We start from the raw sequence: 27,001 nt of genomic DNA, 5'->3' as shown, positions 1-27,001 counted from the left end.
TATCGAAACCATCGACTGTTATCGAACGCAAAAGCGCGCTCTGCGCTAGTGGAAACGGGCCAGGATTTTTCTCGAACGGATTGCTGGGGCAACGCCGATGTTCGTGGGACGGTCCTACTAAATCTACATTTTAAAATAATAAACGATACGACGCCGTCAAATTCCAGTGTAAAACGTGAATAATTCGTTGGATCGCAAAAGTGCGCATATATAGAGTAGCAGTTGGTGTTTGAAATGAGGGCAGCGTGACTTTAAGATACATTTGTGCATGGGCAAGAGAGTTTGGAGACTTATATATCCCACTATCGCTATTTATGGAATGGAGATTCACAATGTTTGGGCATAGGTGTACGATTTCGTGAAATGTGAACATTTCGGACGGCCTAGCATGTCCATGGACAGACCCGCAAATAACTGTAACGTAGAAGTAATCAAGACTCCCAGTGCGAATTCGAGTTCGAATTCTGGAATTTCGAATCCGAATCCTAGTGTGCCATACGATTTCGATCGCACCGAGAATGATGCGACGCACCCAATACTGCGCAGCGATCACCGTCATCAGGGTGAACTGGTCCAATGTTTGACGTGCCGCCAGCAATTCAAGAGCTTCTCCTTCAGCGACATTTGCGCTCACTACGTTTTCGGGCACGGCGATCGGAGTAATTGCGATTTTGGCGAACATCCGTACAAGTGTTTGTACTGCAGGCGCGACGTTCACTACTTCCAGCGGGCGGAGAAGTCGCATCCGGAGATCTATCACTTCTGTGCGCCCCGAAAAAGGAGTTAACCCGTAAGGAATACTATATACTATACAATACTATACTATATAGTATATGTATATAGTATAAAACGGAGTTAACCAGTAAGGAACTATAAAGAATACCATATACTATACAATACTATACTATAAAGTATATGTATATAGTATAAAACGGAGTTAACCCGTAAGGAACTATAAGGAATACTATATACTACACAATACTATACTATACTATACTATAGTTAGTAAATATACTATATACTGTATATACTATAAAATACTATACTCTATAGTTAGTAAATATACTATATACTGTATATACTATAAAATACTACACTATACAGTTGGTAAATATACTATATACCGTATATACCATACCATACTATACTATATAGTTGGTAAATATACCATATACTATACTATACCATACTATATAGTACCAAATAAGATGGCCAGCAGCGAGAACGGCGAGGAGCTGATGCTCTACGACGGAAACTCGGAGTCGGAGGAGTCCGAGTACTCGGAAAACGAGGAGTCCTCGCCCCTGGTCACCCCGAACAGCAATGCGGACTCGGGCTATCCCCTGGAGGTCTCCATGGTGCTGCAGGACACCAAGCTGAAGACCCAGAACAAGAGCAATAGCAACAGCAACAGTAACAGCAGCTCCAGCACCAGCACCACCACCACCATCGGTGCAGTGCATCCGAACTATGGATTCGGCAAGCGCTGGTCCAAATCCGAGGACGTGCTGCTCAAGACGCTGGTGGAGAAGCACGGCGAGAACTGGGAGATCATCGGGCCGCACTTCAAGGATCGCATGGAGCAGCAGGTGCAGCAGCGTTGGGCCAAGGTCCTCAATCCGGAGCTCATCAAGGGTCCGTGGACGCGGGACGAGGACGACAAGGTCATTGACCTGGTGCGCAGCTTCGGTCCGAAGAAGTGGACCCTCATTGCGCGCTACCTGAACGGACGGATCGGAAAGCAGTGCCGCGAACGCTGGCACAATCATCTCAATCCGAATATCAAGAAGTCGGCGTGGACCGAGGAGGAGGACAAGATCATCTACCAGGCGCACATCGAGCTGGGCAACCAGTGGGCCAAGATAGCCAAGCTGCTGCCCGGGCGCACGGACAATGCGATCAAGAACCACTGGAACTCGACGATGCGACGCAAGTACGATGCCGAACGCAGGTCGGTGAATGCATCGGGCAGCGATCTGAAGACTTCGCGCACCCATCTCATAACGCTGATCAAGTCGGGCGGGATTAGCAAGGGGCAGCCGCAAAAGACGGCGGAAACGGCAGAGGCTGCCAAGACAGCTCCCAAGTCGGATAGCACCGAGGTTAGCCAAGCCAAGCCGGAGCTCACGGAGCCGCAGGAACTTTCGGGAGCCGATCAGTACCTCGGTGCACTGAAGATGCAACTGCCGCGCCAAACGCCGAACATATTGAAGCGGCCGCGAAAGAACCAGAGCAACAGCAACATTCCCGAAGCCACTCCATCGTTCGGCCAGGAAGAGGCAGCTTCCGCCGTTGCCGCCAAGTCATCGCCGGTAATTACGCCCATCAAGTCGCTGCCCTTCTCGCCCAGCCACTTCCTCAAGTCGCCGTGTTTGACCACCTTCGAGGACATGAACCTGCGGGCCAGCACGCCGGTGACCAAGGTCTACAATCGCGTGGGCATGGAGATCAAGAAGGAGATGGAGACGTCGTCCATTGAAACACCGCACAAGAGTGAGTATATTATAAGTAAAATACTATGTTTATACGATGGCAATCACGATTTCTGTTTATACGAAAGCCGATAATTCATGATTTTGTTCTTTCTTAACTGATAGGGATGCCGGACCGGTAAAATAAGAGATCATTTCTAATTTTTAATAACGCTGAGTAGAGAAATAGCCTATAAGGGGACTTAAGTTTCTAGCGATCTGGCAATGTCAATCTGCTTATCACCAAATCAAGCTTTTAGGCTGAAATCATATACTATGTTTATACGATGAGAATCACGATTTCTCGAAAGCGCGAAATAAAAATAACATCTGTTTATACGACAGCCGAGAATTCATGATTTTATTCACTCTTAACTGATAGGGATGCCGGACCGGTAAAAATAGGTGATCATTTACAATTTTTAATACCGCTGAGTAGGGAAATAGCCTATAAAGGGGACGATTTTTTGAAAGCGCGATATAGAAATAGCCCCTGTTTATACGACAGCCGAGAATTCATGCTTTTATTCATTCTCAGCGATTTTAGGCACGAATCGGCTGAAATCGTGAAATGATTGCGTGAATTCGGCATCGTATAAACACAGTATTTGCCTTTCTCATGGGATTTTCTCACAAAACTATCATTTCCAGGTCAACTGGGACCGCGAACGCCGACGCCCTTCAAGAAGGCACTCGCTGCCATTGGCAAGAAGCGGGATGGTCGCCGCTACGAGCCCTCCAGCCCCTCCAGTTTGGCCGAGGATCTGGCTGAGATCATCCACGAAGAGCATCTCAGCAGTTCGCTGAACGGAAACCAGTCCAAGATGACGGAGAACACTTCGTTTGGCACCCAGTCGCCGCATTTGAAACGTGCCAGGAAGTCACTGCTCTCCACCTGGAGCTCCAATCACCCATCGAACGGGGCCAGCGCCAAGAAGATGCAACCTTTTGAGACGGAGACGCCGAGCAAGTTCCTCACGTCGCCCGGCAACATTATGAAGGACACGCTCTGCAGCGAACAGGACCTGCCGTTCGACGAGGGCAGGAAGGAGAATCGACCATTCCACAACCGCAAGGGCTTCAAGTACCGCGGCGTGCTGTCGTCCTACGACCATGTCATCGATCCCAAATGGGCACGAGTGGCCTGCGGCAGGACCAAAGATCAAATATTCATGGAGGAGCAGGCGTACGCGTGCCTCAAGAACCTATCCTGCATACCGCGCTCCCTCAACTTCGAGAAGCAAAAGTGCTTGGTCAACTCATTCGAGCGCTTTGGCTCACTTTAAATTTCTACGTTGCTTTTAAGAGGTATTAAAAACATTTATACAAGTATCATTTTTATATAATTATGTAGATATATATCGATCGCTCCCTCAATTTGCACATACAGTTTTTACAACATTTTCGTTTCGATGAGCAACGCATTTCAAAATACATACGATTTAAAGATTTAAAGTACTACACTTTGTGGCATTATTGTAACCCATTTTTTTCGTATATTTAATAAATAAATATGCTTAAAGTGAAACCTTGAATAAGTCTAGATATTTTGGAAGAAGTTCCTGCGCCGCAAAGCGATCGAAATGGAAGGTTTCAAAGAATTGATCGCGGTGCTTGCGAAAGACTTTTGGGTTTCTACAGAAGTTGTAGAGCTTTTTGATCAGGGCGCTGGAGGTGTTGTACAGGTTGTCCTTGGGATAGATCTCCGGGTAAACCAGTTTATTGGGCACCAGGGGATAGCAGCCGCAGTAAGTGGCCTCCAGCATGGCCACTCCAAAGAATTCGTGGTCAGCGGTTGAGATTACAATGTCGCCGGAGAGCAGGGTCTTTACATAATCCTCCCGTTCCAGGTGGCCAAAGTGCAGCAGCTTATCTCCCAGTTTATCCTGGATATCGGCGAAGGGCTCTGGAATCTCCTCGTAGCTCTCGCCGCAAATGGTCACCTTGAAGTCCACTTGGCGCGCCTGAAGCTCGCAAAGCGCCTCGGCCAATAGCTTGGGATTCTTGTCGTGCTCCCAGCGATGTGGCCAAATGAGATGCAGGCACTCACGATCCTCCAGATGGGCACTCCTGCTAGGAAATCGCTGAAACCGAACGGGAAAGTACAGCACCTGGCATTTCTTCTCAATTTTCTCCCGAATCCCTTTTATCCTAAAGTCTGGCTGGATTTTCAGGAAGGGCTGCACATTGTCCAGAAATGATGTGCAGTTGAACTGCGAGTTGAAGAGCACAATGTCGGCGGCTAGGCTAAAAAAGGTGGAAATATCTATAGTCTATATACTGTCGAGCCAAAAGCCTTACACAGAAAAAAAACAGATATGAAATAGGATTATTTCTACCTTATTTCATATCAATTAAGATTCAAACATGTCAACATGATATTTTATCATATCATAAAAAATACCTAATTTAGTATTTTTTAAGCAAATAATATTTATTCATATCAAAATGATATTAATAACTTGATCTTCAAAAAATATCAAATTGACCATTACCATTTTTTTTTCTGTGTAGTTGCTGGTGCTGTTAAATTCTCAGTTAGCTTATAGTTTTATACTATAAGTTAGCTTTATATAAATAAATAAATAAAATCTATAGACTCTATAGAGAACACCCAGTAATTGAGGGACTTACCAGGTGAGGATCTCATTGTAGCCGTACTGACAGTCGCGCTGCTTCACCTCGCGCACCGGATAGACCAGCTGGTTCTCGTGAAAGTACACGATCTTCCGGCACTTGGCGAGATCCGGACGCAGGCCAATCAGTTCGGCCAGGCTGAGAACGGAGCTGGCGAAGAGCACCCGGTACTCGTGATCGAGGGGGATCAGCTGGGCGAAATGCAGGGCCGATGTGCGCGCTCTCCAATGCCATTTCTTGGCGGGAAGGCTGAAGATCTCGTAGTTCGGTGGGGATTGGAGCCCCTCGATCAGGGTGTCAATCAGCTGTTTGTGGCTGCCCCCGTAAAAGGGTTCAATAATTAAAATGTGCGGCTTGTCGGACGTCATTATTTTATAGCCTGTTCACACAAAGGGGGTTTCCGCGCTGCCAACTTGTTCTCGGTAAGAAATAAAAGTGCTAGAAAGAGACAACAAGACTGCAACTACGCTGCAGCGAAAAATGAGATTGCATCTGCTTTTCTACCTCGTTTTTCTCACAAAAATTTTACTTCAGATATATTACTTATCTTATTTATTAATTAACTAATTAAAATAGCCCAAAACTTTTGAATTCTTCCCAAAATTAGTGGTGGACAATCGGGTAGCTTTTGCGATGCGATAGTTTCCCGATAGTGAAACTATCTGTACAAATTATCGGATATCGGAAGAAAAAGTGATGAGTATGTATAAGTGAGTGTATAAGTATTTACCAATCGTTCGCTTTAGGAAAATTAAAAATTAGTGTCGTTCGGGCCAAGATAAATGTTAAAAAACCCAGTGAAGCGCCAGTGAATCGTTGGTGAAACGCCCGCTACCTGCAGATTGAAACGTCCATCGAGGTATAAAGTTGAACGCAAGGGGGAAAATTAAACGCGAAAGTATACCACCACCACATACATACATATGCGATATGCGCATATACGTACAAAGACATTAATATATAATTAAGAAATAAGAAATGTTTGAGCAGCTTAAGAGTGCGAATGGGGGGGCAGTGCTCGATGTAACATATTCGCCTCATAATCTATACACACTGCTCTACTCTATTTCAGTGTCTGGAGACTAAGGGGCATATCTACATATGTACATATATACCAGTGCGCAGGTATATAAGGAAAACGGGGAAAACATTGGAAAAACCACCCATTGAACGCAATCCAATTAAATTCTGCAGATTATGCAGCACTGTAATAATCGAAAGTTACATCAAATCTGAGCCAAGCAAAATGGCACTTGCAATTGCAATCGATGATTACAGTCAACCCGAAAAGTTGCCCACTGCTGGGCAGTTGGTAAATCAGTAAGACACTGAGTACGAAAAAAAAAACACCACCCTCTCGCCATGTCGGTAACATCTTCGATTGAAAAGCCCACACAACAGCAACAAAAGCAACTGGAGAGGGAGAGGGAGAGCAACACTACAGCAGCAACCACAACAACAACAACAGCGACTATTGCAATTGTAACTGGCCAAAGTCAAAATCAAAATCAAAATCAGAAGCGAAAATCCTTGAATTCGAAGCGCTCGTACTCGCTGTCCTCGAGTGCATCCAGCTCCGGTTCCGGTTCCTTCGGTGCGATAAGGTCCGCGACATCGCCATTAGTCACCGAGAAGGAGAAGATTTCAAGCGGTAGTGGGAATAATTTGCCCTTCTCCTCGTTCTCCTACTGCACCGACACCATAGCAGCCGTGCATCACCAGCGACAGTCGTACGCTCTGGTCCAGAAGCCCCCGTCCCTGCGATACCAGGGAAAGGCCAACCATCCCCATCACCATCATCAGCTGCTGGCCAACTTCTCGCCAACGATGACCTCCTCCTCGGAGCCCTCGTCCCCGCTGGCCGCCGATGGCCCTGGATCCGGAATCCTCAGCCCCTCCGAGGTCACCACCCATTGTTGCACCAATGTCAAGGCCAACATCACTCCGCTGGCCACACAGAAAATGCATCGAACAATACCATCTGATAAAGTGAGTCTGACTAGGAATACATTTATAAAAATCAATATTATTTAAGTCCGATATTACAAAGACCTATTGAGTTTTTTTTTTTATAAATTTTAGTTATATCATCGAAACCCTAATGAAATCTCTTCCATTTCCAGATTAACCTACGCCTCATTCTTGTTAGTGGTAAAACAAAAGAATTTATTTTTAGCCCCTCAGATTCCGCAGGTGATATTGCACAAACAGTATTTGATAATTGGCCAGAAGGTGAGTAAATTTAGTGTTATAACATAGAGTAGAAAGTAAGATTTTCATTTTTCAATTGCATATTATTCTAAAATATATATATTTTTATATTATTACAATTTCCCCAATCATATTTCCCAGATTGGACTCACGAAACTGTATCGAAAGCTGAAATCTTGCGCTTGATTTATCAAGGTCGTTTTCTCCATTGCAATGTAACCTTAGGAGCACTGGGACTTCCATTAGGCAAAACGACTGTTATGCATTTAGTGCCACGTGATAATTTGCCAGAGCCCAATTCGCAAGGTATGCCTTAAAAATACAAGATTTCTTAATTACAAAAAAAAACCCACTTTGGTTTCGGCTTGAATTCGTTTCTAATTTAACTTTTCATTTCACTTATAGATCAAAGACAAAATAGTAAAGGCGGTTCTGGACGCTGCTGTTCAACAAATTGCTCTATTTTGTAACTAAATTATTATATAATAGTGTAATATTTAAATTAATTTGCATAAAAACAAAAAAAAAAAAAAACAAAAAAAAAAAAATATGTATAAATTACATTTTTGTGCAGTCAAAAGTATATTTATTAAACTATAAAAATGTATGTCTGGATGAGCAAGGCGCTTTGTTTAAAATATTAATGTACATACAATATATATTTTATATATATACCACACAGGAATTCACGAGCATCTGCAAATGCGTATACTCTGTATTAAAGTTGCTAGACTGCATATTTATAACATGTAAAATACGGATACAGTGCTAATGGCTTTTAGAAATCGGACTTGTTAACCTAATTAGAAAAAGAGTAATTACACTTATTTCAAATATGTCAAGAATATTGAGAACTCTAATTATGTGAAAGATAAGTAACTTCCCTTTGCGTTCTGCTTTTAAGTGTGCGTCTACGAAACATAAAACCAGCAATTTGTCAGATCGATTCTTTAACGCGATGAAGAATATTGAAACTTTTTGTTCTGTATATATACGTATTTAATTAGAGTTAAGTGTTTTCTTCTGTTAAGTTTTAAAATATTATCTGTAAAGTCTAACTTAAAGTCAATGATAAATAAATAATCTAATATATCCTTAAGTTCATTTTATATTGGGCATTTGGGGATGAATAAAGTGGAAGATTTAGTGGTGAGATGGGGAGTCATCTGAAAACGTTTACGCTTTGAGTAACACGATTTTTAAATCCTACTCATAGTTAATACTTTTTATATAATTCTCAAATTTTGTTTAGTTTATTTGTATTTCCAAATACAAAAGAAAAACCCGCTGTTGCGAAACGCTAATAACCGCTTTTAATAGTGAGAACATTGCAACAGCGCACATGTTTCAATTTCCACCATTCCGCTGTTGCGGCCCAGTCATTTCTGGTATTTTTGGTCCACCAACCTGCGGTCACACTTGTCCGGAATCCGAAATTAAGAATTCTTAATTTTTGCGTAGCGTGAATATATTTCGAATAATCCGATCACAATGACTGCCTGGAGAGCTGCCGGAATTACGTAAGCATTATCCAAGTGTCTGGACTGTCACGAAAAGCGGTGGTTGCTTTCGAATCAACCCGAAAACACACACTCAGTGCCGGATTACATAACACATAGCATAGTTAATACAAATATTCTCGATTGCAGCTACATCCAATATTCCAACATCGCCGCTCGCATTTTGCGCGAGTCCTTGAAGGCGCCTCTGCGTACCGATGCCGCCAAGCGCGACGCGAGTCATGTGAAATTCACTCCCTGGGCAAATGGCAAGCCAGCACGTAAGTCTCCCACTTCCTGCCGCTTTTCACGAACTTTTAGCCGCACTGCAGACATTATATAAAGTTATCTAGGAAACCAGGATAAACTCGTTATAAAGAATACAGGTGTTCCAGGAATATCTTCCAATTAAGTTCCAACCAGAAACTCATAAGAATTTTAATGGAAACTGGTTTAAAAAGAGAGATACCATTATAACATTTTAAGTTTTTAAAGTTTAATATGGTAAAATGTTTAATAATAGCAAAAAACTGAAAACCTTTTTGGTGGTTATTTTCTTTATTTGGATTTCAAACCCGAAAATAACTCCAAATTTAAACTCTATAACTATCATCATAATTATAATAATTATCATCATAACTTATCATCTCAGATGCAAAAGGTTTCTCCCCAAAATTCTAAAAAAAACACCTTTGTTTTTAAACCTGCTTCCGAAAGAAACGCTGAATACCTTTTTTTGAACTCACAGTGGACATTCCAGTTGGATTTATATCTTACATATTGCCATATTTGTACGTATTTTTCAGATGAAAGGGCCTAAGTGTTCTGTCGACAATTAAATAAGTTAAAAACTGTCGTAAGTGCCTGCCACTGCAAGGCTGAACCCGATTTCTCCCAGTGTTTGCCTTAAACTCGAAAGTTTAAGTGCCTAACTTTGTTGTTTTTTCAAAAAGTGTCTAACCACGTTCTCGAATTCAAAACTGCATGTGAATAAGACATGTCAACTCCCAACATTCCTGGCCCAAAGTTTACAACTATTAACTCTTTTTAAATATTTAAACTATATCCTATTGCCGATTGCTGATTTTTCTGGGTTCTTCTTATCCACAGAGCGCCAAACCACCCAATCGGAATCCTAGACGCTTCGCAGTGGCCCCTTAGAATGATTTGCAACAAATAACATCTGTAGAATCATCGAAGATGAAAATAATTTAAATAAATTTGAATTATTCAAACAAGCGGTCTTAACTTTTCTTAAAAATGGCATTTATTGGGCGTTCCGTTGGGAGATCGCGGCCGATGAAACGGATTTCTAGCAATAGAATACAAATAATTCGATCAATAATGGGATTTTCTACGCGTTTTTGTAAAAAAAATGATTTCACACACACACACTGCCGAACCAATTGAATTGTTACTTATATTTTGCGCTTTACATATACATATAGACATTATTTATGTTAATTATTATCCTGTTAGTTTATATTTTAATTTAAATATATGTTTTTAAGGTAGAGTATTTTGGATTATCCTTCAAAAATGATCGTTTTGCTACCACTAAGACCGATTAAGTTGCTACCGAAGTGCTATTTTAATTGCAGCATTTGTATGTTGATGATGTCGTACTGTTTTCTGTCTTCTATGTCATCGGATGCGACCTTTCAATGGTTGGCGAGATTGCAGCTCCTCCCATCTTCGATCATAAGTCCTTTAGAATGGCACTCTTAGCGTTTTTAAGCTTGTCGAGCCGCTTCAGCAAGTGGTTGTTTGACGTTTCGGCCTCTTCCAGTTTTTCCAAAATTTCCCGATGCTGTAAGATCAAGTTTTAAGTTAGTTACTACTTAAAATAGATCATTTTTGAACTCACCTCGCGCTGAAGCTTGCGGCGCTCGACCTTCAGCTCTGCCTCCGCCTTTTCGGCGGCTTCCGCAGTGCTCTTGTACCGAATCACCTGAGTCTCTGAACGGGCTAAGCTCGACTGCAGGTTGGCGATCTCCTGCTCCGCCTTCTGCAGCTTATATTTATGGTCTGAAATGATTTTGTTTGATTCCCCTGTCGGATAGTACAAGAAATAAGACTCATAATATAATACAAATATTTCGCAGCTGTATGTTCGACCAAACTGCGACAAGTATATACAATTTATTGTGTTAAAACGCAAGTTATGGGGATATACAAAAAGGCGAAAAAAATGCGGCCGATCGGTGCAATCGGAAAAATGATAGTTATAAAAAATATATAAGAATATCCTTCTGAAAATCAGTTAATTCTGAGAAAGAACTTGTTAAGTTACGCAGTGCCAGAGGTTAAATAAAATCAAGGATAAATACAGTGGGGAAACGCTACAAAAGGAATAGTTGTCATTATGTAATTATGGTTAACGTACGTTGGGCCTCGTAGTCATTCTCATCACCAAAGGAACCTTGCGAAAGACTGCGACGTCCAGTCATCCCATCGCTCTTATACTCATCCAGCTGCTCGTGCAGCTTTTGCACCTCGGACAGCAGTCGCTGTTTCTCGTCACTGAACTTCTTAAGTCTTACGTCTGAAAAAAGGGACAGGAAACTACAGGTTGAGAAATGATTTAGGCTCGGAGGTAAAGCCACAATTCACCTAGAGAACCCTGAACGGAGGCCAGAACCTTGGCATTCTCCACACTCACTAGAGCCCGCTTGGCATCGCTGCCATCGGCATTCTCCACCGCCACAATCAGCAGGCCCTGCTCGGCTATCAACGAGTCGCGCTCGTTCAGCTGTCCTTGTACTAGTTTAAGCTCCAGATTGGCGCGGTCCAGGTTCCGCTTGAGGGCATTGCAGTCGCGCATCTTCTCCTTGAACTCGCGCTGCAGCTGTGCGAATGACTCCTCCATGATCTCGCACTTGTCTTTAAGCAGCTTAACCTCGTAGGCCTGCGAGGCGCGATCGTTGTCCAGTTGGGCGTTTGTTATCATGGCCTTCCGAAACCGTTCTTCGACATCCTGGAATATATATAACATGTTTATTATAAGGGGAATTATCAGGCAATTTAGTCTTACCTTAAGCTCGTGCTTGAAGTCGCGAAAACTTCGGCCCTCCTCCTCCACGGAGTCCTCGCTGCTGCGGCGGGAGGCTGAGGCACGGGTTACGTTTAGCAGGCCGCCGTAGACGAGGCGCACGGGATGCACGGAGAGGGGCTCTGGGCCCACTGCAGTGGAGTTCTGCATGTCGAACACCCGGTCGGCGGTTATCTCCTGCTCCTTCTGCTGCCGCTCCAGCTCCTTCATGCGGATCTCCCGGGCCTCGGCACGCGCCTGTCGACGCGCGGCCAGTCGCGCTTCCGCCTGGATAAAAAGATAGAGATACTCTGTTAAAAAATAGGGAAAATTTCGATACTAAATTAACAAATTGATTATTTTCCTAGTTATTACTGCCTTAAAAATTGTAAGTGTCTATCTCAAATATGTATCACTCATGATCTGTAAGATATATTTATAATAGCTATAATTTTCGGGGTCTTGAAAGAACGAATCTTAGTAACAGGATTTCCAAATTTATAGTCTTCTAGCTAGAACTACCTTTAAAAATAGAAAATATCTATCACTAATGATTTGTAAAATATATTTATAATAGTAATAATTTTCGGGGTCTTGAAAGAACAAATCTTAGTTACACTATCTATCACTAACTGTAAGATACAATAATTACAATTTTCAGAGTATTGAAATAATGCATTTTAGTTACAGGATTTCCAGCTTTATAATCTTCTATCTAGAAATACCTTTAAAAATATTAAATATCTATCTAAAATATCTATCACAAATGATCTGTAAGATATATTTATAATAGTAATAGTTTTTGGGGTCTTGAAAGAACGAATCTTAGTTACAGGAACTACCTTTAAAAATAGAAAATGTTTAAAATATCTATCACTGAAGATCTGTAAGATATATTTAAAATAGTTATAAATTTCCGGGATCTTGATACTTCAATCAATCAATCTTAGTTACAGGATTTCCAACTCTATAATCCCACCGACACTTACCTCTTTTGTAATTTGATCCAGGGCATTATCCTCGGCATTGATTCGCATGTTGTTCCGTCGCCGACCTGTGGTGCTGATACTTTCCATTGAATCTGAGCTCAATTTTAACTTTACGTTTTATAATTAGCGTATGCGGTCGCACGCTGGTAAAATAGAAGATCTTTTTCAGTTAAATCATAGGATTTTAAATATTAACTTATGAGATAATATAAAAACTCGAATTTAGTTGCAAAACTCCAAGAAATTTCGCATTAGTAAACGTTTCGGAATGTTATTGATGATCCTACGCGAATGATATGATATGGATACCTTATCATCGGAACACAACTTGTTATCGGGTAGAGCCTTATATAAAAATCGGTGTATATATTCTGGTTATTGGTGCCGAAGCCTACATACATTCAAACGATGTGCGTATCGGTGAATGAAAATAAAGTAAACTTTTTTTTTGCATTGCTCTGCATAATGACTTTTTTTTGTTAACTTTAACAAATTCCTCGTCGACACTTGGCACAGGGACTTGAAAACTAGTTTATCTCCCGTTTATAAATAGGCAGTTGCTGCTCAACAGTGTCCATTCCCCGGAAAGTACGCTTTTTAGCCACTATTTATATTTGTAAAATTTGTAATTTTAATGGGAGCGGCGTTACACACATCTGGTTCCCCTAATTTATGCATGTGTATCTCTGGGCGGCAATGTGCCTCTCGGAAGCACTTCAAGTTGTTCCCAACACTCCGCCTCAGGTACTTGGGCACAAGGTGACAAAATCTATAAATTAATTAATCACACATACACATAAAAAGTTTTGGGGCACCTTTTTAGCGAACAAAATCACAATTAATCACATTAGAGATGGGCGAAAAATCGATGGATCGATAGAACTAGGCGGACGCAGGTGAAGGTTACACACTGTTCCCACGAGGCACATTTGCTGTTGCGAACAAGGAAACGAACGAGTAACAGCGAGATTCTGGATTTCTTCTACTGGTTTCTCTACCTTTAATCCCCTTTAGTTACTTATTTCTATTTCAAATTGGTGACTTCACATGTTGCAAAAATGCACAAAATGTAATAGTGGGAATACTGCATTATAGACTGGACGCAGACTCACTACCGATTCTCGATAACCGATAACCGCCATCCATGTGGCATCGTTGCCCCGTTGTCTCGCCGAAAGCGATCGAAAACCAAAAACTCGAAATGCCCGAGCTAAATTTGGAGCTTAAGAAACTCAGGGAACTGGTAAGTAGGAGCAGCCGCCAAATCCGCTTCCCTATTGCGACATATGTGCTATCCTTCCAGGAATCCAAGACGAAAGGTCTTGCCGCCAGAATACAAACTGCCAAAAATGGGGAGCAACTGGACGTTGATCTGGTTCAGCTGCAGATTGAGAACAAGAAGCTGAAGAACCGCCTGTTTATCCTGAAGAAGGTGAATAGCTCACCATATAAGATATAGGGTTTATAATATCCAACTATATCCCACAGTCCATTGCTGAGGAATCCAGTGCCGGCGGCATGAAGCCGAAAGACTCCTCCTCGATCACCGAGCAGCTGGAGAGTCTCTTTGGCCAGGCGATTGCATCAGCCTTCCCGGAATTCAGCGACACGCCTGTCATAATAGCGCCCGTTAATAGCTCCTCGGCGAAATTCGGCGACTACCAGTGCAACAATGCCATGGGTCTGTCCAAGAAGCTGAAGGAAAGGGGCGTCAGCAAGGCGCCACGTGATATTGCGGCCGAGCTGAAAGGCCACTGCCCACCGTCGCCGCTCATCGAGAAGCTCGAGATCGCCGGCGCGGGTTTCGTGAACGTCTTCCTCAGCAAGTGGGTGGCAAAAAGGGGTTCCCTAAGGTCCAATCTCAATTAAACCTTGATCTTTTCAGGGACTTTGCCGCCTCCGCTTTGAGCAATCTACTCCGCAACGGCGTTCAGCCGCCAGAAGTGCCCAAGAAGCGCGTCCTGGTCGACTTCTCATCGCCCAACATTGCCAAGCAGATGCATGTGGGTCACCTGCGATCCACGATCATTGGCGAATCGGTGTGCCGCCTGCTGGAGTTCCTGCAGCACGATGTGCTGCGCATCAACCATCTGGGCGACTGGGGCACGCAGTTCGGCATGCTGATTGCCCACCTGGAGGACCGTTTCCCCAATTACCTCAACGAAAGTCCACCCATCAGCGATCTGCAGCAGTTCTACAAGGAGTCCAAGAAGCGGTAAGTTAGATAACACCACTCTTAATGAACCCTTGATCATATTATAATCTCCCCAGCTTCGATGAGGACGAGGAGTTCAAGAAGCGCGCCTACAGCCGAGTGGTTTCGCTGCAGAAGGGTGTGCCGAACTCCATAAAGGCATGGGAACTCATTTGCAATGTGTCGCGCAAGGAGTTCCAAACGATCTACGAACGACTGGATATTAGCATCAAGGAGCGCGGTGAATCCTTCTACCAATCGCGAATGCTGTCCGTGGTGGAGTTTCTGCGTGGCAAGGGCCTGCTGGAGCAGGACGAGGGCCGCGAGATCATGTGGCCGGATGATACGAAGACCGGCATTCCCTTAACGATCGTAAAATCCGATGGAGGCTTCACCTACGACACCTCCGACATGGCGGCGATACGCCACCGCGTGCAGGAGGAGCTGTGCGACTGGATGATCTATGTGGTTGACTCGGGACAAAGCACGCACTTCAACACCATCTTCAGGGCTGCCGAACGCAGTGAGATACTGAAGCCGAGCAGCCATCGCGTGGACCATGTTCAGTTCGGCGTTGTGCTGGGCGAGGATGGAAAGAAATTCAAGACTCGATCGGGTGATACGGTTAAGCTGGCCGATTTGCTGGACGAGGGAATGAAGCGTTCGCTGCAGCAGCTGCAGAGTCGCGGCCGCGATCAGGACCTCACTCCGCAGGAGCTGAAGGACGCCCAGGAGTCGCTGGCCTACGGCTGCATAAAGTATTCCGATCTGTGTCATAACCGCATCAGCGACTATATATTCTCCTTTGACAAGATGCTCGAGGACCGCGGCAATACTGCCGTTTACCTACTCTACACATATACTCGCATTTGCTCAATTGCCCGGAACTCCGGCGAGGACTTCTCTAATCTGCCCGAAATACTGAAGAAGGTCAAGATCGAGTTGGCCCACGAAAAGGAGTGGAAGCTGGCCAAAACCCTGCTGAAACTGCACGACATTCTGATCAAGTGCTCGAAGGAACTCTTCCTGCATTTCTTGTGTGAATTCTGCTACGAGGTGTGCACAGTTTTCACCGAATTCTACGACTCTTGTTATTGTATTGAGAAGAACAAACTTGGCGAAATTATCGAAGTCAACCACAGCCGAATTCTCCTGTGCGAGGCAACTGCAGCTGTGCTGCGCCAATGCTTCTATATACTCGGCCTGAAACCAGTTTCGAAAATGTAAAAATTCGACGTCTTACATTAAATGTACGCGAATAAAAGTTGAAAATTTTGATACAGAATGTTTAATGTTTGTTTAAGTCTATCCAGTAGTTGTAAGGCAAACGAAAAGTCCTAGACAAGCTTTTTTGTCTAAAATTCGTATCCATATTTTGACCCTAAATATGAGTTTTTTGGCCACAACAATGGAAATAATGGTCCAAATATGGAATGTCATACCTCGTTGAACCCGTTATTAAATTCCCAATCGATTGGCGTTTCAACCTGGAAATTTTTAATTTTTGCCATTTTTTGCAAAAAATTATGATAGTACCCCTTATCAAAATTGCGAAAATTTGGTCAAAAATCAATTTTCCCAGGTCAGTCGGAAAGTGCACTGATATTAATTATAAACTCGTAAGCTGCTCAAAACAGTGCGCCTTTTTGATTTGGGACAATTTTTGACAAAGTTACAGCAAAAAATCCAATATAAAAAAATCGAATTTTTACCAAAAATCAAGATTTAGATTTTCCGCCCCAAAAAATATCACTTTTTCGGCCGTAACAATGGAAATAATGGTCCAAATATGGAATGTCATACCTCGTTGAACTCGTAGTTAAATTCCCAATCGATTGGCGTTTCAACCTGGAAATTTTTTATTTTTGCCATTTTTCACAAAAAATCATGATGTTACCCCTTATCAAAAATGCAAAAATTGGGTGGAAAATTAATTTTTTTCAAATCAGCCGGAAAGTGCACTGATATTAATAATTAGGTTGTTAGCTGCTCAAAACGGTGCGCCTTTTTGATTTGGGACCATTTTTGCCCGAGTTACAGCAAAAAATCCAATTAAAAAAATCAAATTTTAACCAAATATCAAGAACCTGATCTTCCGCCCCACAAAATAACAGTATTTTGGCTACAACAATGGAAATAATGGTTTTTACTAATATTTATATTTAATTTAATTTAATAAATAACCTAATTAAGGCCCATTTCTGGAGAGGATCTCGATGCACTGCATCTTGGACAGAGTTCTAGCCAGATGACATCCCAATATATGGATCTCCCAAAGTCACTTCACAACCACCAACACCCACACCGACTTCCGGTCGACTGATTTATCGGCGAACATAGCACCTAGTCGTATATTTTTAGCCTAGAACTAGTTGGGAATTATAAGCACCCACCGAGAAAATCTTTTTAAATTTTTATTATCGATGACGTAAATATATCTAATTTTGCAACTGACATTCGTTGATATGAAAATCAAGCCCGACAATTTAAATACCTACTGTTTTGAGCAACCTAAACTAAAAATACTCATCTCTTTTCGAAAAATTTATTTTTTGGAAAGTGGAAAAAAGTAATTTACAGCATTTTATATTAAATTAAATTGTCTTTAAACAACAAGGAAAAAATCGGTACTGTTAATTTATTCCAATTGGCTAACTGAACTGAAAAATGATTTGTTTTTTTATTAATTTTACCCAAATTTTGGAGTGCAATTTTATAATTTCTTCAAAAGACCTGTTCCTTAGCTGGTGGTTTTCCCAAATGGTTTTCCACCTGCTAACACCTGTTACCCACGTATCTTGACCTATCGAACGCAAGGTTTGAAGTTATATTGCTGAATTAAAAAATATTGGTTTTAAATTGGCCCATCCCCAATCCCGGATAAAAAATAAATATAATAAGGCAAGTATTTTATTTTATTTTAATTTTAAAACACCGGCTTAAAACGCAAAAACCGGATGTTGCGTCCGATAACAACATCGACTGCAGCCACCGCCGGCCTATCGATGTTTTTTCACTGCACTCGGCAGATTCCTCGACATATCGGCACAATTGTATAACTTTTTCACACCTCTACCGTCTCGTCTCTCAGTCAAACAAAATAAACTTAGAGCTTGATTAAATTCTTTGTGTCTTCTGTGTGTGTGCCCGTCATCAAGCAACAAATCGACGTATTTTCTCGAGTAGGCACACAAATCCCTATTGCAGTAAATTGCAGTAAACATACGGGCTTGCGGGCTTGAAAAAACCCAGAAAATCGACAGAAAGTGTGTGTGGGTGCTGCTATTGCGCTAGTGCACCGAGTACATACACATCTTGTTTATTTGATGTAAAAGTGCCCGACTAGTTTACCGTTTATCTAATTATGTTCTTGTTTATGTGGCATATTGCGGCACTGCCTGTGTAGTGTGGTGTATGTGTGTGTGTGTGTGTGTACTCCCACAGATTGGAAAGTACCGCTAGTTAATTCGATGTATGTACACCGATTCTTGGCCATTTCCTGGCATTGTCCCATTGTTATCAGGCAAAGAAAGTGACATTTAAATTCGATTTTCGATTTTCGTGCACATAGCACATATACTAGAAACGAGAGCAGGTCGTGTACATGTATTAGTCAGTGACTAATTGTTCAAAGCGCAACTCAACATGGCTGACTTTTCTGTGGTGAGCAGCGATTTTTGATGATAATGCTGCCTCTTTTCTTTTCCAACTCTCTCGCTCTCTTCGCTGCTCACCGCTCTCCTCTCCCTAGCGCTCCCTCTCGCTCTCACCTCAAATAAAATAAAGTGCTGGTAATTTTCCCGTCGCAAAAATACCGATACAAAGGATTATTCGGGCGAAAATTAATTTGTTTTTATATTTTGTTGCAGGGCAACAACAACGCCACCCACATACTTGCATAGGCTGTATTTTTTTGTTTTTTTTTGAGGGCGTTTACACCAAGACTTATGTATGTACATACGAGTTTTTATCTTTCATTTTTTCATCCGGTGACGCTGTCACTTTCTATCAACAATAAAATAACGCCCACAATTGGATTTTTCCTCATTCTTGCTGCATCGGCGCTACTAATACTTGTTTTTGGTCCCGCAGCTAAAGAGTTCCAATGGAAACCCCATCTTGAACACGGAAAACGACTAAAATCGAAACTGAAAACTAAACTAAAACCCGAAACGAATCAAAAACTGTTGAAGGAGCGTGCAATTGAATCAGAGATCCATTTACGTTGTAATAGTCTGTCAATAACTAGACTTCACTGTAGTCAAGATGACGCAACCACTGCCCATCCGCTTTCAGGAGCATTTACAGGTGAGTAACCTAGTTATATCTGGTATTTGGGTCTAATCATCTCCCATCTGGGAGCTACGACCCTCCAATATGCTGTGTTAATCTGGTCGGAACAAGTGTACCGATTTCACTTTACCACGGTTCAATAAGTTTCCCGACATTTTCTTGTCTTTCCACGGTTTTCTACCACTGAATCTCTAAACCCTCTATTAAAGAATGTACAATGTACAGATACTTGTTTTTTAGTACACTTTCTAGTTCCTTGAAATAAAATTACAAATTTTTAGTACATGTTTTAGTTCCTTAAACTAGAATTATACAATTTATAGTACATGTTTTAGTTCCTTAAACTAAAATTACACCTTTTTAGTACACGTTCTAGTTTCTTAAGCTAGAATTACACATTTTTAGTACATGTTCTAGTTCCTTAAACGAAAATTACACATTTTTAGTACACGTTCTAGTTCCCTAAACTAAAAGAACACCTTTTTTTAGTACATGATATAGATCCCTTAACTAAAACTACACCTTTTCCTCCTCTTTTTCGTACAGCTCACAAATGTCGGGATCAACGCCAGTTCATTTTCATTCAGCACGCTCACGATGGAATCGGATAAGTTTATCTGCGTGCGGGAGAAGGTCAACGATACCGCCCAGGTGGTCATCATCGACATGAACGACGCCACCAATCCCACCCGGCGTCCCATCTCAGCGGACTCGGCCATCATGAATCCAGCTAGCAAGGTCATTGCGCTCAAAGGTAACTCAAAGCGATGGTCCAGCCGATCGACAGCCTAGGAAAGTGTTTTTTAAATATTTCTAAATTATCCTTAAAAAGTTTAGGAAAAGCTAATCTATGAAAAAAAGTTAGACTTTAGGATAATAGGTTTTAGTATAATAACAATTTAAATAGAGTATTACAGAATGTTTTAAGAAAGAGTTGTTGCCAGAAAGAGTTGTTGTAGAATACCAAGATAAATACGGTCTTATAAAATGTTTGGAAAAAAAAGTTGTTTCCACAAATGTTGAACTGTAGGATAAAACGTTCTAGTAGAATACCAAGATAATACCATTAAGTAATTCAGATATAGTACATTCCAAATATTACGATATTATCTTTGAAAAGTATTTAAAAAAAAAAGTTGTTTCCAGAAATGTTAGACTGTAGGATAAAACGTTCTAATAAAATTCCAAGATAATACCATTAAGTAATTCAGGGATAGTGCATTCCAAATATCTTTAAAAAGTATTTTGAAAAAAAGTTGTTTCCAGAAATGTTAAACTGTAGGATAAAACGTTCTAGTAGAATACCAAGGTTATAATGGTATATAATTCAGGAATAGTGAATTCTAAATAATACAATATTATCCTTACAAAGTTTACGGTTTACAGAGTATTGTTATTCTATTGTATGTTAAACTATAGGATAAGAAATTCTAGTAGAAAATCAAGATAGATTCTTGATCGGCTGGCTTATAGATCTCGAACACGTTACCTATAAACTGAACCTCTCTTTCAGCGCAAAAGACGTTGCAGATCTTCAACATTGAGATGAAATCGAAGATGAAGGCGCACACGATGACCGAGGATGTGGTGTTCTGGAAGTGGATATCCCTGAACACGCTGGCTCTCGTCACGGAAACGAGTGTGTACCACTGGTCCATGGAGGGCGACTCGATGCCGCAGAAGATGTTCGATCGTCACTCCTCGCTGAACGGTTGTCAGATCATCAACTACCGCTGCAATGCCTCCCAGCAGTGGTTGCTCCTGGTGGGCATCTCTGCCCTGCCGACTCGCGTCGCCGGAGCCATGCAGCTGTATTCGGTGGAGCGCAAGGTCTCGCAGGCCATCGAGGGCCATGCGGCCAGCTTTGCCACCTTCAAGATCGACGCCAACAAGGAGCCAACTACGCTGTTCTGCTTCGCCGTGCGCACCGCCAGCGGCGGAAAGTTGCATATCATCGAGGTCGGTGCCCCGCCGACGGGCAATCAGCCGTTCGCCAAGAAGGCCGTCGACGTATTCTTTCCGCCGGAAGCACAAAACGATTTCCCCGTCGCCATGCAAGTCTCCGCCAAGTATGACACCATCTATTTGATAACCAAATATGGGTACATTCATCTCTATGACATGGAGACGGCCACGTGCATCTACATGAATCGTATATCGGCCGATACGATCTTTGTTACAGCACCGCATGAGGCCAGTGGCGGCATAATAGGCGTAAATCGCAAGGGCCAAGTGCTTTCGGTGACCGTCGACGAGGAGCAGATCATTCCGTACATCAACACAGTGCTCCAGAATCCCGATTTGGCTTTGCGCATGGCTGTTAGGAATAATCTAGCTGGCGCGGAGGATCTCTTTGTGCGGAAGTTCAACAAGCTCTTCACCGCCGGTCAATATGCAGAGGCAGCCAAGGTCGCTGCCTTGGCGCCAAAGGCCATTCTGCGCACACCACAGACCATTCAGCGTTTCCAGCAGGTTCAAACGCCCGCTGGTTCTACAACACCACCGCTGCTGCAGTATTTCGGCATCCTGCTCGACCAGGGAAAGCTGAACAAGTTCGAATCGCTGGAGCTCTGCCGACCCGTCCTCCTGCAGGGCAAAAAGCAGCTGTGCGAGAAGTGGCTGAAGGAGGAGAAGCTCGAGTGCAGCGAGGAGCTGGGCGATCTGGTCAAGGCCTCGGATTTAACGCTCGCTTTGTCCATCTATCTGCGCGCCAATGTGCCGAATAAGGTGATCCAATGCTTCGCGGAGACCGGGCAGTTCCAGAAGATTGTGCTGTACGCCAAGAAGGTTAACTATACGCCCGATTATGTATTCCTTTTGCGCTCTGTGATGCGCAGCAATCCGGAGCAGGGAGCCGGCTTCGCATCCATGCTGGTGGCCGAGGAGGAGCCGCTGGCGGACATTAACCAGATTGTGGACATCTTCATGGAGCACTCGATGGTGCAGCAGTGCACTGCGTTCCTGCTGGATGCCCTCAAGCATAATAGACCCGCAGAGGGAGCTCTGCAGACGCGCCTGCTTGAAATGAACTTGATGTCGGCGCCTCAGGTGGCCGATGCCATTCTGGGCAACGCCATGTTCACCCACTACGACCGGGCGCACATTGCCCAGCTGTGCGAGAAGGCCGGTCTGCTGCAGCGCGCTTTGGAGCATTACACGGATTTGTATGACATTAAGAGGGCCGTTGTCCATACACACATGCTGAATGCCGAGTGGCTGGTTAGTTTCTTTGGCACTCTCTCCGTTGAGGATTCGCTGGAGTGCCTAAAAGCCATGCTGACGGCTAATCTGCGCCAGAATCTGCAGATCTGTGTGCAGATTGCCACCAAATACCACGAACAGCTGACCAACAAGGCGCTAATCGATCTGTTCGAGAGCTTCAAGAGCTACGACGGCCTGTTCTACTTCCTCAGCAGCATCGTGAACTTCTCGCAGGATCCGGAGGTGCACTTCAAGTACATCCAGGCGGCCTGCAAGACCAACCAGATCAAGGAGGTGGAGCGCATCTGCCGCGAGTCCAACTGCTACAATCCGGAGCGGGTGAAGAACTTTTTGAAGGAGGCCAAGCTGACGGATCAGCTGCCGTTGATCATTGTCTGCGATCGCTTCGATTTCGTGCACGATCTGGTGCTGTATCTCTACCGCAACAATCTACAAAAGTACATTGAGATCTATGTGCAGAAGGTGAATCCCTCGCGATTGCCGGTTGTTGTGGGTGGTCTCCTGGATGTCGATTGCAGTGAGGATATAATCAAGAATCTAATTCTCGTCGTCAAGGGGCAATTCTCCACGGATGAGTTGGTCGAGGAGGTGGAGAAGCGCAACCGTTTGAAGCTTCTCCTGCCCTGGTTAGAGTCCCGCGTCCACGAGGGCTGCGTCGAGCCAGCCACCCACAATGCGCTGGCCAAGATCTACATCGATTCGAACAACAATCCCGAGAGATATCTGAAGGAGAATCAGTACTACGACAGTCGTGTCGTCGGTCGCTACTGCGAGAAGCGGGATCCTCACCTGGCCTGCGTTGCCTACGAGCGTGGATTGTGCGATCGCGAGCTCATTGCCGTTTGCAACGAGAATTCGCTGTTCAAGAGTGAGGCTCGCTATTTGGTCGGCCGCCGCGATGCGGAACTCTGGGCCGAAGTGCTCGCCGAGAGCAATCCCTACAAGCGACAGCTGATTGATCAGGTTGTGCAGACAGCCCTCTCCGAAACCCAGGATCCCGATGACATTTCGGTGACGGTGAAGGCCTTCATGACCGCCGATTTGCCCAACGAGCTGATCGAACTGCTCGAGAAGATCATCCTGGATTCCTCCGTCTTCAGTGATCATCGCAATCTGCAGAATTTGCTCATCCTGACCGCCATCAAGGCGGATCGCACGCGCGTCATGGACTACATCAATCGGCTGGACAACTACGATGCTCCGGACATTGCCAACATTGCGATCAGCAATCAGCTGTACGAGGAGGCCTTTGCCATCTTCAAGAAGTTCGATGTGAACACCTCGGCCATCCAGGTGCTCATCGATCAGGTGAACAATTTGGAGCGAGCCAACGAATTCGCCGAGCGCTGCAACGAGCCGGCCGTCTGGTCGCAGCTGGCCAAGGCCCAACTGCAGCAGGGCCTCGTTAAGGAGGCCATCGATTCGTACATCAAGGCCGATGATCCGAGTGCCTATGTGGATGTCGTCGATGTGGCCAGCAAGGTGGAGTCGTGGGACGACCTGGTGCGCTATCTCCAGATGGCCCGCAAGAAGGCACGCGAATCGTACATCGAAAGCGAGCTGATTTATGCCTACGCTCGCACCGGACGCCTCGCCGATCTGGAGGAATTCATCTCGGGACCGAATCATGCGGACATCCAGAAGATCGGCAATCGGTGCTTCAGCGACGGCATGTACGATGCGGCCAAGCTGCTGTACAATAATGTCAGCAACTTTGCACGTTTGGCCATTACTTTGGTGTATCTAAAGGAGTTCCAGGGAGCTGTGGATTCGGCACGCAAGGCCAACTCGACGCGCACCTGGAAGGAGGTGTGCTTCGCCTGCGTGGACGCCGAGGAGTTTAGGCTGGCGCAGATGTGCGGTTTGCATATCGTAGTGCATGCCGATGAGCTAGAGGATCTGATTAACTACTATCAGAATCGGGGATATTTCGATGAGCTGATTGCTCTGCTCGAATCCGCTTTGGGTTTGGAGCGTGCGCACATGGGCATGTTCACCGAACTGGCTATTCTGTATTCTAAATTCAAACCTTCCAAGATGCGCGAACATCTCGAGTTGTTCTGGTCGCGCGTCAACATTCCAAAGGTGCTGCGTGCCGCCGAATCGGCGCACTTGTGGTCCGAGTTGGTGTTCTTGTACGACAAGTACGAGGAGTACGACAATGCCGTCTTGGCCATGATGGCCCATCCCACGGAGGCGTGGCGCGAGGGACACTTCAAGGACATCATCACCAAGGTGGCCAACATCGAGCTGTACTACAAGGCCATCGAGTTCTATCTGGACTTTAAGCCGCTGCTGCTGAATGATATGCTCCTTGTGCTGGCGCCCCGCATGGATCACACGCGTGCCGTTAGCTACTTCTCGAAAACCGGCTACTTGCCGCTCGTCAAGCCCTATCTGCGTTCCGTTCAGTCTCTGAATAACAAGGCAATCAACGAGGCACTCAACGGACTGCTCATCGACGAGGAGGACTACCAGGGTCTGCGCAATTCGATCGATGGATTCGACAACTTTGACAACATTGCGCTGGCCCAGAAGCTCGAGAAGCACGAGCTCACCGAATTCCGCAGAATCGCCGCCTACTTGTACAAGGGTGAGTTGTAACTATAGATATATACACAGAAAAAAAGGGAAATGGTCAATTTGATATTTTTGAAAGATCAATTAATATCATTTTGATATGAAAAAAAGATTAAGTTAATCTTTTTTTATATTATTTGCTCAAAAAATACTACATTTGGTTATGATAAAATTTATGATATGATAAAATATCATTTTGATATGTTTGAATCTTAAATTTTAACTTTTTAATTTTTTTTTAACAGAAAAAAAAATGGTAATGGTCAATTTGATGTTTTTTAAAGATCAAGTTATTAATATCATTTTGATATGAATTAGGATTATGTTAATCTTTATTTTATATTATTTGCTCAAAAAATACTACATTTGTTGTTTTTTTATGATATGATAAAATATCATGTTGATATGTTTGAATCTTAAATTGATATGAAATAAGGTAGAAATAATCCTATTCCATATCGGTTTTTATTTCTGTGTAATTAATAACCGTATTTATTACTTTATCACAGGAAACAACCGCTGGAAACAGAGCGTGGAGCTGTGCAAAAAGGACAAGCTCTACAAGGATGCCATGGAGTACGCCGCCGAGTCTTGCAAGCAGGATATTGCCGAGGAGTTGTTGGGCTGGTTCCTAGAACGTGACGCTTACGATTGCTTTGCCGCATGTCTATATCAGGTGGGCACTAATATATGCTAATTGCTAACTAATTACTAACTAATTACTGATAATTTTCAATCATTTTCAGTGCTACGACTTGCTGCGCCCGGATGTCATCTTGGAGCTGGCCTGGAAACATAAAATCGTGGACTTTGCCATGCCCTATTTGATCCAGGTAATGCCATTTTAATGTCTAGAGATCGGAAGCCTTATTAACTTTGGTTATATACTTAACAGGTTCTTCGGGAATACACAACAAAGGTGGACAAATTGGAGCTGAACGAGGCCCAGCGCGAAAAGGAGGACGATTCAACCGAACATAAAAATATTATCCAGATGGAGCCGCAACTGATGATCACCGCTGGCCCCGCAATGGGCATTCCACCACAATATGCACAGAATTATCCCCCCGGTGCGGCAACGGTAACGGCGGCAGGAGGACGCAACATGGGCTATCCCTACTTGTAGAAGGGGTCTCTCATGCGCACCCAAGAAATCCATCAAAACAACTTTAAAACAAATGTATCAGCATTAAAGGAATACCAATAAAATAAGAAAAATAATCTATTAATTGCATGTGCGCCAAAAGTTACCAAAACAAAATGAAACAAATCGAAACGAAACGACAAACATTATTAAATTAAAGCTATGCAATTAACAATCCAATTTTTGGTTTGTTTGTAGACATTTAAAAAATGATTATATGTTTTGATAATTACAGCACTCTTTATTCAAATATAACAGAATATATTACTTTTTATCATAATTAACGATGTTATTGTCAGTCGGTTAAAGTACCTTTTATTATTCTTCCGGGGGTTCTCGAAAGGTTGGTTTTTGTTTTAGCAATCAAAGATGAAGATTCTTCTTCGGTCAAATTAAAAGGTTAAAAGAAAGAGCTTTTTGTTATGTTTTCTGGAGCTACTAATCTGGCAAATAAATGTTCAAAATATCTCAAAATTGTTGGTCATCTTTAAAGATCTCGAAGTTTTATTTGGGTAGTATAATCCCGGTCAGAAGTTTGCAACGCCTAAACCTAACCTAAAAGCAGCAACGCTCCGAAGTATGCTACATTTTACTAGCACGAATTAAGAAATTTGGACCCAAACTCAGCTTAGAAATGATCAACATTTACCGTAATCTTCGACTTGTGCATTTCAAGGCAAATTTCCTGATTTTTAATACCAGGCGAACAGAATCAGCAGAAAAGTAGTAG

The 27,001-nt window shown here is 43.3% G+C and overlaps 8 protein-coding genes across 11 annotated transcripts; 6 read left to right on the top strand and 2 right to left on the bottom strand.

The window, feature by feature from the left end:
* The first annotated feature begins 84 nt into the window (after positions 1 to 84).
* On the top strand, positions 85 to 1,329 carry LOC123003177 (uncharacterized). Its single transcript, XM_044394808.2, has 2 exons — positions 85 to 790; positions 1,198 to 1,329. Exon 1 carries the CDS (start codon positions 389 to 391, stop codon positions 785 to 787), a length of 399 nt encoding a protein of 132 aa, XP_044250743.1. The 5' UTR covers positions 85 to 388; the 3' UTR covers positions 788 to 790; positions 1,198 to 1,329.
* Myb (proto-oncogene like protein Myb) lies at positions 1,209 to 3,999 on the top strand. The gene is made up of 2 exons (XM_044394805.2): positions 1,209 to 2,493; positions 3,123 to 3,999. The coding sequence occupies exons 1-2, from the start codon at positions 1,209 to 1,211 to the stop codon at positions 3,755 to 3,757; spliced, it is 1,920 nt and encodes a 639-aa protein (XP_044250740.1). The 3' UTR covers positions 3,758 to 3,999.
* LOC108056734 (tRNA-queuosine alpha-mannosyltransferase) lies at positions 3,945 to 5,521 on the bottom strand. The gene is made up of 2 exons (XM_017140688.3): positions 5,106 to 5,521; positions 3,945 to 4,718 (listed from the first exon to the last, which is right to left on the bottom strand). The coding sequence occupies exons 1-2, from the start codon at positions 5,474 to 5,476 to the stop codon at positions 3,989 to 3,991; spliced, it is 1,101 nt and encodes a 366-aa protein (XP_016996177.2). The 5' UTR covers positions 5,477 to 5,521; the 3' UTR covers positions 3,945 to 3,988.
* A 283-nt stretch (positions 5,522 to 5,804) lies between these two features.
* UBL3 (ubiquitin like 3) lies at positions 5,805 to 8,418 on the top strand. Its single transcript, XM_017140556.3, has 5 exons — positions 5,805 to 5,967; positions 6,181 to 7,097; positions 7,232 to 7,340; positions 7,461 to 7,625; positions 7,725 to 8,418. The coding sequence occupies exons 2-5, from the start codon at positions 6,471 to 6,473 to the stop codon at positions 7,787 to 7,789; spliced, it is 966 nt and encodes a 321-aa protein (XP_016996045.2). The 5' UTR covers positions 5,805 to 5,967; positions 6,181 to 6,470; the 3' UTR covers positions 7,790 to 8,418.
* Positions 8,419 to 8,694: 276 nt separating this feature from the next.
* Positions 8,695 to 10,056, top strand: sun (stunted). 2 transcript variants are annotated; one of them, XM_017140696.3, is made up of 4 exons: positions 8,695 to 8,839; positions 8,969 to 9,099; positions 9,625 to 9,674; positions 9,929 to 10,056. In XM_017140696.3, exons 1-3 carry the CDS (start codon positions 8,811 to 8,813, stop codon positions 9,636 to 9,638), a joined length of 174 nt encoding a protein of 57 aa, XP_016996185.1. In that variant the 5' UTR covers positions 8,695 to 8,810; the 3' UTR covers positions 9,639 to 9,674; positions 9,929 to 10,056. The 2 variants fall into 2 exon arrangements, with proteins under 2 accessions (XP_016996185.1, XP_016996184.1); XM_017140695.3 differs by lacking the exon at positions 9,625 to 9,674.
* Positions 10,057 to 10,062: 6 nt separating this feature from the next.
* On the bottom strand, positions 10,063 to 13,719 carry LOC108056736 (leucine-rich repeat flightless-interacting protein 2). 3 transcript variants are annotated; one of them, XM_017140690.3, is made up of 7 exons: positions 13,633 to 13,719; positions 12,839 to 12,981; positions 11,853 to 12,137; positions 11,432 to 11,795; positions 11,205 to 11,363; positions 10,686 to 10,870; positions 10,063 to 10,628 (listed from the first exon to the last, which is right to left on the bottom strand). In XM_017140690.3, the coding sequence occupies exons 2-7, from the start codon at positions 12,923 to 12,925 to the stop codon at positions 10,518 to 10,520; spliced, it is 1,191 nt and encodes a 396-aa protein (XP_016996179.1). In that variant the 5' UTR covers positions 12,926 to 12,981; positions 13,633 to 13,719; the 3' UTR covers positions 10,063 to 10,517. The 3 variants fall into 3 exon arrangements, with proteins under 3 accessions (XP_016996179.1, XP_016996180.1, XP_016996181.1); XM_017140691.3 differs by having other exon boundaries at positions 13,654 to 13,685; XM_017140692.3 differs by lacking the exon at positions 13,633 to 13,719 and adding an exon at positions 13,493 to 13,621.
* A 238-nt stretch (positions 13,720 to 13,957) lies between these two features.
* Positions 13,958 to 16,317, top strand: ArgRS (arginine--tRNA ligase-like protein). The gene is made up of 5 exons (XM_017140689.3): positions 13,958 to 14,081; positions 14,142 to 14,270; positions 14,327 to 14,664; positions 14,724 to 15,053; positions 15,110 to 16,317. Exons 1-5 carry the CDS (start codon positions 13,983 to 13,985, stop codon positions 16,257 to 16,259), a joined length of 2,046 nt encoding a protein of 681 aa, XP_016996178.3. The 5' UTR covers positions 13,958 to 13,982; the 3' UTR covers positions 16,260 to 16,317.
* Positions 16,318 to 18,057: 1,740 nt separating this feature from the next.
* Positions 18,058 to 26,551, top strand: Chc (clathrin heavy chain). The gene is made up of 7 exons (XM_017140567.3): positions 18,058 to 18,214; positions 19,125 to 19,340; positions 19,872 to 20,079; positions 20,839 to 25,140; positions 25,637 to 25,803; positions 25,874 to 25,960; positions 26,023 to 26,551. The coding sequence occupies exons 2-7, from the start codon at positions 19,299 to 19,301 to the stop codon at positions 26,251 to 26,253; spliced, it is 5,037 nt and encodes a 1,678-aa protein (XP_016996056.1). The 5' UTR covers positions 18,058 to 18,214; positions 19,125 to 19,298; the 3' UTR covers positions 26,254 to 26,551.
* Positions 26,552 to 27,001: the final 450 nt, after the last annotated feature.

Source organism: Drosophila takahashii, chromosome X (genome assembly GCF_030179915.1).
Source record: "Drosophila takahashii strain IR98-3 E-12201 chromosome X, DtakHiC1v2, whole genome shotgun sequence".
In the NCBI taxonomy this organism is placed as follows: Eukaryota; Metazoa; Arthropoda; class Insecta; order Diptera; family Drosophilidae; genus Drosophila; species Drosophila takahashii.
The sequence above is the reverse complement of the archived record's forward strand: the minus strand, read 5'-3'. Positions and strand labels throughout refer to the sequence as shown.

What these genes read in the sequence shown, in the direction of transcription:
- LOC123003177 (XM_044394808.2), top strand. Translation starts at nt 389, where the DNA reads ATGTCCATGGACAGACCCGCAAATAACTGTAACGTAGAAGTAATCAAG.
- Myb (XM_044394805.2), top strand. Translation starts at nt 1,209, where the DNA reads ATGGCCAGCAGCGAGAACGGCGAGGAGCTGATGCTCTACGACGGAAAC. An exon ending in CATTGAAACACCGCACAAGA is followed by an intron (nt 2,494 to 3,122) that starts GTGAGTATATTA and finishes TATCATTTCCAG; the next exon opens with GTCAACTGGGACCGCGAACG.
- LOC108056734 (XM_017140688.3), bottom strand. Translation starts at nt 5,476, where the DNA reads ATGACGTCCGACAAGCCGCACATTTTAATTATTGAACCCTTTTACGGG. An exon ending in TACAATGAGATCCTCACCTG is followed by an intron (nt 4,719 to 5,105) that starts GTAAGTCCCTCA and finishes CACCTTTTTTAG; the next exon opens with CCTAGCCGCCGACATTGTGC.
- UBL3 (XM_017140556.3), top strand. Translation starts at nt 6,471, where the DNA reads ATGTCGGTAACATCTTCGATTGAAAAGCCCACACAACAGCAACAAAAG. An exon ending in ATTTGATAATTGGCCAGAAG is followed by an intron (nt 7,341 to 7,460) that starts GTGAGTAAATTT and finishes CATATTTCCCAG; the next exon opens with ATTGGACTCACGAAACTGTA. An exon ending in GCCAGAGCCCAATTCGCAAG is followed by an intron (nt 7,626 to 7,724) that starts GTATGCCTTAAA and finishes TTTCACTTATAG; the next exon opens with ATCAAAGACAAAATAGTAAA.
- sun (XM_017140695.3), top strand. Translation starts at nt 8,811, where the DNA reads ATGACTGCCTGGAGAGCTGCCGGAATTAC. An exon ending in TGGAGAGCTGCCGGAATTAC is followed by an intron (nt 8,840 to 8,968) that starts GTAAGCATTATC and finishes TCTCGATTGCAG; the next exon opens with CTACATCCAATATTCCAACA. An exon ending in GGCAAATGGCAAGCCAGCAC is followed by an intron (nt 9,100 to 9,928) that starts GTAAGTCTCCCA and finishes TCTTATCCACAG; the next exon opens with AGCGCCAAACCACCCAATCG.
- LOC108056736 (XM_017140690.3), bottom strand. Translation starts at nt 12,925, where the DNA reads ATGGAAAGTATCAGCACCACAGGTCGGCGACGGAACAACATGCGAATC. An exon ending in CTCCGTTCAGGGTTCTCTAG is followed by an intron (nt 11,364 to 11,431) that starts GTGAATTGTGGC and finishes CCCTTTTTTCAG; the next exon opens with ACGTAAGACTTAAGAAGTTC. An exon ending in GCCGCAAGCTTCAGCGCGAG is followed by an intron (nt 10,629 to 10,685) that starts GTGAGTTCAAAA and finishes TTGATCTTACAG; the next exon opens with CATCGGGAAATTTTGGAAAA.
- ArgRS (XM_017140689.3), top strand. Translation starts at nt 13,983, where the DNA reads ATGTGGCATCGTTGCCCCGTTGTCTCGCCGAAAGCGATCGAAAACCAA. An exon ending in TTAAGAAACTCAGGGAACTG is followed by an intron (nt 14,082 to 14,141) that starts GTAAGTAGGAGC and finishes CTATCCTTCCAG; the next exon opens with GAATCCAAGACGAAAGGTCT. An exon ending in GCCTGTTTATCCTGAAGAAG is followed by an intron (nt 14,271 to 14,326) that starts GTGAATAGCTCA and finishes TATATCCCACAG; the next exon opens with TCCATTGCTGAGGAATCCAG.
- Chc (XM_017140567.3), top strand. Translation starts at nt 19,299, where the DNA reads ATGACGCAACCACTGCCCATCCGCTTTCAGGAGCATTTACAG. An exon ending in CAAGGTCATTGCGCTCAAAG is followed by an intron (nt 20,080 to 20,838) that starts GTAACTCAAAGC and finishes CCTCTCTTTCAG; the next exon opens with CGCAAAAGACGTTGCAGATC. An exon ending in CCATGCCCTATTTGATCCAG is followed by an intron (nt 25,961 to 26,022) that starts GTAATGCCATTT and finishes TATACTTAACAG; the next exon opens with GTTCTTCGGGAATACACAAC.